We start from the raw sequence: 8,773 nt of genomic DNA on the forward strand, positions 1-8,773 counted from the left end.
CATTAGCACTTAGGGCAGGGGTGTCCAATCATGGTCCTCGAGGGCCGGTATCCTGCAAGCTTTAGATGTGTCCCTCTTCCAACACACCTGATTCAAATGATAGGCCAATCATCAAGCTCTGCAGAAGCCTGATAATGACCGTCAGGTGTGCTGGAAGAAGGAAACGTCTAAAATATGCAGGATACTGGCCCTCGAGGACCAGGATCGGACACCCCTGACTTAGGGTTTAGAATGATCCATAAATCACATACAAAACAAAAACATTCTCTGGAGATATGATTTAATATTTACATGGGCTTTCACAATGTTAAAGGATTTTTTAAACGAACACAATTTACAATGAAAATGGCATGAAAAATAACAATCTGTGGTTTTAAATTTCTTCATGGTGATGATAAATGCCCACCATCCCCCCAACAAATTGCACCCTGATAATAAACACATATGCTAATGATATGATAGCACAACACAGTGCATATAGGATATTTTACCAGATAGTGGGAGGTCTCAGATGTAGAGGTAGAACATTCAGATCCAAAACTTTACAACTTTGCACTAACAGACCATTAGCTCAAAAGTTTTTGTGACCTGGTCCCTAAAATGGACATGATGGACACAATCAACTCAACACTGAGACAAAACCACAGTTTTAAATCAAAGCTCATTATGTCACCTTGTTTTAGTGACTGGAAATAACTTTTGTTGAAAACTATTATTTCATCAAATCATAGTACATGTTGATATCCTGTCAAACACTCCTGATCAAATTCAATGGTAGCATTTAAGAGGAGCTGAGTAAAGAATTAATATGGTTCATAAATTTAAAGCATCAGGCATAAATCAGACTCTGGTGATGAATATATGATACCTGAATGCATTATTCTGAAGACTGAAATCCACTTTACAGTTTCCAAGGTTTATTCAGGTAAAAAGTCAATTTATAGAATCACAGTCTGACAGGAGTGATAATCAGTGGATGAGAGTTTTTACCTCCATCATTACCACATGGACTGAAGAATGGGAGGAGTTTGTCATTGAAGCAGCAGCCACTGAAGGAGTAGATGAGAGCAGAAGAATCTACATCATAAAAGGAGACCAGACCTTCCTCATAATCCACAAACACCCCCACCTTCTGAGGACCAGATTTCAGAGGCAGAAGGACTGGAGGATCAGCAAAAGCACAGTATTCATTTCCATTTCTTAAACCAATGATCCAGTGTCCGTTCTGAGGACACAGTGGGATGATTCCCTTCCTGTTGATGGACTCTCTGGCCACTCCTAAATCCCATTTAGACTTTCCTTTGACATGAACCTCAAAGTAAAATCTTCCTGACAAGAAACTCTGCTTTCCTAAGATGTTGCGACAAATTGCAAATCTCTCTGGGTTGTCTGGAAGATTCTGTCTCACATCACCATCATATGCCTGTTTCTTGTCACTGGACATGATGAGATAAGGATAAGCAGTATCTGGATCCAGAGTCACATCCACCTCATACTGCTGGACTCTCTTCAGATCAGCTTTAAACACCTTCTTCTTCTCTTCTCTGAGTTTGTCCTCCAGCTGAGACACAGCTCTCACCACAGTCCCGTCATATGATGGTGGATGAACGCTGACCTTTGTCCAGGTCTTCATGGATGGTGCAGCGTTTACAGATGTGAATCTTTGGACAAAATGGAGGTGGTCTTCAGAACCTGAGAGCTGCTCTACCTTAGTGGTTCTATTCTTCAGTTCAGAGATTTCCTGTTCCAGCTCTTTGATGAAGTCTTCAGCCTGTTTCTCTGTGGTTCTCTGCTTTTCTTGGATCTCCTCAATGAACTGGTTCAGACTTCTCTGAACAGACTCCATCAGAGCAGTGAAGACCTCAACACCTTCTGCTCTCTCTCTGTCTGCAGCTTTCTTACTGAGGTCCACTGAGTGTTGGATCTCCTGGATCCTCAGTTGTCTCTCCTGGATCATCTGCTGGATTTCAGCCTGTGTCTTCAGCTCTGTGTTCTTATTTTTTGGTTCGTATTGAGTTTTCATCTTGAACTGAGCCACCATCTCTGAGAGCAAAGTGTTGATCTTCAGCTGAGGCGTTTGTTTGAAGACTTCCTTACACAGGGGACATTGATATGGGACATTAACCCTCCAGTGTTCAGTGATGCAGGATTTGCAGAAGTTGTGTCCACATGGTATGGTGACTGGATCAGTGAACACATCCAGACAGATGGAACACAGGAATTGATCTTCCGACAGCAGACAGCTGGCAGCAGCCATATCTTTCTGCTAAAATCCAAGATAAAAGATAAACACATAATGATTTAGAATTTGTATTTCAGTTCAACCCCAAACAAATAGTTGAAACAGCTTAAAAATGATGCAGTGATATGAATAAATACTTTGACTTGTTTTTCATTGCTGACATTATGAACACAACATGCAACACTTTCAGAAGAAAGTTGGAAAAGGGGTAATTTAGGACTAATGATGAGTTGAAATAATAAAAATAATGATGTGATTTAAAATAGTTGATGTGAATGGATGGTTGTCATAATGATTTGATCCAAAAGGAGCATCCAGGAATAGTCTAGTCCTTTAGGAGCAAGGATGGGCTGAGGATCACCAGTTTGACCACAAATGTGTGAGGAATTTACTGAAAGGAAGGGGTTTGGATATTTGAGCCTCTAAGGCAGGGGTAACCAATCCTAGTCCTGGAGGGCTGGGATCCTGCATGTTTAGATGTTTCTTGACTGTCGTTATTAGGCTTCTGCAGAGCTTGATCACAGGCTTATAATTTGAATCAAGTGTGTTGGAAGAGGATTACATCTAAAACAAGCAGGATACTGGCCCTCGAGGACCAGGATTAGTGACCCCCTGCTCTAAGGTGAAGACCTGAACCAACAAACTGTGGAGTATGGATGTAGTTCACTGTGTAAAGGTCAAAAATTGAAGCCTAAGACAAACACTGTGGCCCCTGGCAGAGGTCAAACTCAGGGCTGTTAAGAGGAACTGAGTTCTGTCAGAAGGTAAAATAGAGGAGGTCTGTCAAATATTTGTTCGACTGCTCAATAATAACTGTAGTCAAGAACTTTTTCCTTTGCATCTATTGAATCTACCCTCATCCTCTGGAGTCCAAACTGTCAACTGGACTTTACAGCTTCACAACACAACTCGTGTTCATGACTTGGTTTGGAAACCAAAGACCCTACAGCTACAACTCTGCAGCAGCTTCAACTACGGAGGTTTGGAACTTGGTCCATTTGGACTCCATGTTCCTCTGGAAAATGGAGTTTAAGATTTATTGTGGACAGAATCACAGAATCCTGCAGGTGGTGAACAACAGGAGGGAAGCCCCCCCGCCCCCATGCCAAAAACAGAAATGTTGCATGCTTTTTTTTTGTCCCAGTAAAATACTCTTCCATTCTCCAAACCTGCACGCTGTGTCTAGTGACAGATTAACATGGCACTGGATTTTTTTGTTGTACGTCCATAAAATTAGTTCTGGCTCTGATGCCAAAACATCAGTTCCAACAAAAGAAAAAAAAAAAAATTAATTAATGAAGAATTCAGACCCATTTACAGTTTATGTAGACCACAGGAAAATGTTTTAAAATGCATAATTCCATTTAAAAAAAAAAAAAAAAAGCAAAATATCACTGCTTTAATTAGCATACTTGCATTTGGCTCATGTCTGTTCAACAAGTATCAGAATGGAATTATGGAATTTTATCACAGTAAATCCGATCAGCTGTACTCACCAGTGTTTGAGTTTCAGGATGATAGAGACCTGATAAATGTAGTTTAATGTGATTCAGCGATCAAAGACTCGTGCGTAAACTGCATCGATGTGACTCTAACCTTCATTTACAATATGTAACAAAGCTTTGGTGCGTTTCTGCTGAAGCTCCGCCCTTTACACCGACTCTTTTACTGGAGGTTTGTTTCCTCCTTCTGTCTAATACTAACACTGCACTGACACTGAATTACATTTTCATAGAGGTTCTCACTTTTTATCTTTATTTTCATGAAGATTTTGACTTTCTTACACTAATACAATGATTAAAATGAGGCTTCAATCATTAAATATCCAAAAATGATCCAAAATCATTAACATTCCCATCCAGTCCTTTACAGTAATCTGTCAGGCTGAAGTTCACATTTGTAACTGTTTAATTGCAATAAAAACTGAATCACTGACACACAGAAATGTAGGCATAATATAAATTTACTTGTAAAATCATCTCATATGTAGGTTGTAAACCTTATCAGTAGGAATGTTCATGACTGGGCTGTTCATCATATGCACTGATGTTCTCATGACTCGGTTGTAGGATTTTATTATCAGGTAGGAATGATCAAAAATGAATACACTCATTAACAAAGATAACAAAAATACTCAACAAAAAGAACAAAAATGATCAAAACAGTCACCAGTACAAATAACAATGACCAAACCAATTGAAGAAATGAAGAAAAAAAACATTTAAAAAATAATGAAAAAACTGACCAAAATTATCAACAGAATGAACAAAAATGACCAAAATAATCAACAAAATGAACAAAAAAAGAACCAAACAAATTGCCAATATTATCAACATAATAATCAAAAATGAGTAAAATACTGAGCAAAATTAATAAAAAAAGAAATTTTTTTTTTACTACAAATACTCAACAAAATGAATAAAAATTACTAAAATAATCTAAATGACCAAAATTAGCAAAATAATTGACAGACTGAATAGAAAAGAAAAAACTTAGCCAAAAAATGAACAAAAATGAACAAAATTAACAAAATAAAAAAACCAAACTCACTCATTCATGTCTTAAAGAGCACAAAGCATCATCCAAAATGTCCAAAATTGTCCAAAATGTCTTGTTCTGCTCAAGCATTAAGAGTTCCTTTGACTGGAACTAAGGGGCCAACCCCAACCCCTGAAACACCTCCCCTACCATCCCCCCAACAACAAACTGTACACTTGGTTCAATGCAGTCAGACAAGTACCGTTCTCCTGGAACCACCCAACCCAGACAGGTTCATGGAACTGGCAGACAGAGGTGATTGGTCAGTCCAGAGGACAGTGTCCACTGCTCTAGAGTCCAGAAGCAGCTGCTTCAACGCCCCTGCATCCCACACTTTGCATTGACCTTGGTGATGGAACACTTAAACACAGCTGCTCATTCCATGAAGCTCTTGGTTCGATTCTGGAGTTAATCTAAAGGACATGTGAAGTTTGGATATCTGTAGATATTGAGAGGAAATGTCACAAATGGACTTATTTCACAGGTGGCGTCCTATCACGGTACCACACTGGAACTCAGTCCTGAGAGTCAACACATTCTTTCACTAATGTTTGTAGAATCAGTCTGCATGTGTAGGTGATTGATTTTATTCACCTGTGGACATGGAAGTGACCAGAACACTTTTATTCAATGATTTGGAGACATGTCCCAATACTTTTGGCAATATTGTGTAAACTGCACACTATCCTGCTTGACCCACCTGAACTATACAGCATCCCACAATGTATTATACTCATCCACTCCTTCATTTGTCTAGTAGTGCTTTATGATCAGCAGTAAAGTGCATTATTTCTGCATGAACACGAGTTCACTGTTAAACCTGGATTTTCAGATCAGGACATTTAGGCAAAAAGAGTCATGGGCAACATTAAGTCATATGATTCACCTGAACATAAAATCTACACAGACATCTGAAAAAAACCATGAGCACTTAAAATATGAAAATGTGCAAATACATGCATGAAGAAATATAAACTGTATTTTTGATTCATAAATGGTAATATATATTGCAGAAATGTAACACTGCTTTATTTTGAAATTATTTATAACATTTCTAAAATCATTATCCTCACATTTTACTCATACTTATATTTTAATACAAGTTGTTTACAGATGTCACTGGATTAAACATGGAAGGTGAATGTAAATGTGGAACTTGACACGTGAGTTTATTCAGTGAATCTGACAAGAGGTTGTTGCCATTCGTATCTTCTAGTCACTTTCCAATCTTAAATCCTAATCAGTCTTTCTTTTATTGTTTCATTCTGAACTTTACAGGAAAATCTGCCTGAAGACAAATCCTATTTTCTAACCACTGAGACCAAAGTAAAATACCTCATTGTGAAAACTAAAGTTGGAATCAGACCAGGGGATGACAACAGGTGGAGGAGGAAACAACCAACAACACAAAGAATGTGAAGAATCCTGAGGCGACAACACCCATCACGTGTAGCCTGCTGAAAATAAAAACACACAATACACACAACATTTTATTCAAGCACTATTTACTTACTCAATTTTATACTAAACAATTATAGCCAATATAAATATTACTACAAATACACAAAACTCTTTTGACTTAATATCTGATGCAGCAGTGAAGTATGTCCTTGGTACTGATTGTTTGCAAAGACTTTAAGATGTTGTGGAAGATGTTTGTTGTGTTAAGTCAGACATTTGCTTTTCTCTGTTTCATTTCAGACATACAGTACAGGCCAAAAGTTTGGACACACCTTCTCATTCTTTGCATTTTCTTTATTTTCATGACTATTTACATTGTAGATTCTCACTGAAGGCATCAAAACTATGAATGAACACATGTGGAATTATGTACTTAACAAAAAAGTGTGAAATAACTGAAAACATATCTTATATTCTAGTTTCTTCAAAGTAGCCACCCTTAGCTCTGATGACTGTTTTGCACACTCTTGCCATTCTCTTGATGAGCATCAAGAGGTAGTCACCTGAAATGGTTTCCTAACAGTCTTGAAGAAGTTCCCAGAGATGCTTAGCACTTGTTGGCCCTTTTGCCTTCACTCTGCGGTCCAGCTCACCCCAAACCATCTCGATTGGGTTCAGGTCCGGTGACTGTGGAGGCCAGGTCATCTGGCGCAGCACTCCATCACTCTCCTTCTTGGTCAAATATCCCTCACACAGCCTGGAGGTGTGTTTGGGGTCATTGTCCTGTTGAAACATAAATGATGGTCCAACTAAACGCAAACCGGATGGAATGGCATGTCACTTCAGGATGCTGTGGTAGCCATGCTGATTCAGGTTGCCTTCAATCTTGAATAAATCCCCAACAGCGTCACCAGCAAAGCACCCCCACACCATCACACCTCCCCCTCCATGCTTCACGGTGGGAACCAGGCATGTAGCATCCATCCGTTCACCTTTTCTGCGTCGCACAAAGACACGGCGGTTGGATCCAAAGATCTCAAATTTGGACTCATCAGACCAAAGCACAGATTTCCACTGGTCTAATGGTCTTGGGTTTCTTGGCCCAAATAAATCTCTTCTGTTTGTTGCCTCTCCTTAGCAGTGGTTTCCTAGCAGCTATTTGACCATGAAGGCCTGATTCACGCAGTCTCCTCTTAACAGTTGTTGTAGAGATGTGTCTGCTGCTAGAGCTCTGTGTGGTATTCATCTGGTCTCTAATCTGAGCTGCTGTTAATTTGCGATTTCTGAGGCTGGTGACTCAGATGAACTTATCTTCAGCATCAGAGGTGACTCTTGGTCTTCCTTTCCTGGGGCGGTCCTCATGTGAGCCAGTTTCATTGTAGCGCTTGATGGTTTTTGTGACTGCACTTGGGGACACATTCAAAGTTTTTGAAATTTTCTAGACTGACTGACCCTTCATTTCTTAAAGTAATGATGGCCACTCGTTTGTCTTTACTTAGCTGATTGGTTCTCGCCATAATATGCATTCTAACAGTTGTCCAATAGGGCTGTCAGCTGTGCATCAACCTGACTTCTGCACAACACAACTGATGGTCCCAACCCCATCAATAAGGCAAGAAATTCCACTAAGTAACCCTGACAAGGCACACCTATGAAGTGAAAACCATTTCAGGTGACTACCTCTTGATGCTCATCAAGAGAATGCCAAGGGTGTGCAAGGCAGCCATCAGGGCTAAGGGTGGCTACTTTGAAGAAACTAGAATATAAGAGATGTTTTCAGTTATTTCACACTTTTTTGTTAAGTACATAATTCCACATGTGTTCATTCATAGTTTTGATGCCTTCAGTGAGGATCTACAATGAAAATAGTCATGAAAATAAAGAAAATGCGAAGAATGAGAAGGTGTGTCCAAACTTTTGGCCTGTACTGTATGACGATGAATGATTCATGCATTTTCAGTCCTAATCTTTACTGTTTATTTCAGACCTGCAACAGACAGACAGACAGACAGACAGACAGACAGACAGACAGACAGACAGACAGACAGACAGACAGACAGACAGATAGATAGATAGATAGATAGATAGATAGATAGATAGATAGATAGATAGATAGATAGATAGATAGATAGATAGATAGATAGATAGATAGATGCTTCTATCAATGTCATATTCATGTCATTTACATTTTGATCAGAGGACAGTGCTGTTCTGATGGACCACTGTAGAATCAGTACCAAGAGAAGAAGTACAAACATGTACAACTAAGTACATAATAATATCAGACAGAATCGGAGTAAAAGGCTGATTAAATCTGCATAAAACCCCATGAACCCGGGCGTCATTTCTTGGACCGGGGCGACGCTGAGCTTTTATTGCGAAAATCCGACCCGGAAGTGAGGTGTGTTTACGTATCAGACTTGATCCTGAAGCAGAAGAAACTGCGGATGAAACTTCTCCGGTCATGAACTGCGTTTACTGGATGACCCCGGTTCCCGTGGGGCTGCTGGAGTTCTACGTGACCGTGTGAAGGCCCTGACACCCTGTGCTGACCCCTCCTCCGACCCGCCGTGATCTCTACACCCACAGTTA

General features: G+C 39.7%; 1 protein-coding gene across 1 annotated transcript; it reads right to left on the reverse strand.

Annotated features, from left to right (window-relative positions):
* Window positions 1–946: 946 nt before the first annotated feature.
* LOC115417410 (zinc finger protein RFP-like) lies at window positions 947–2,257 on the reverse strand. The gene has a single exon (XM_030131319.1). It carries the CDS (start codon window positions 2,255–2,257, stop codon window positions 947–949), a length of 1,311 nt encoding a protein of 436 aa, XP_029987179.1.
* Window positions 2,258–8,773: the final 6,516 nt, after the last annotated feature.

This window comes from Sphaeramia orbicularis, chromosome 1, assembly GCF_902148855.1.
Source record: "Sphaeramia orbicularis chromosome 1, fSphaOr1.1, whole genome shotgun sequence".
NCBI classification, from domain to species: domain Eukaryota; kingdom Metazoa; phylum Chordata; class Actinopteri; order Kurtiformes; family Apogonidae; genus Sphaeramia; species Sphaeramia orbicularis.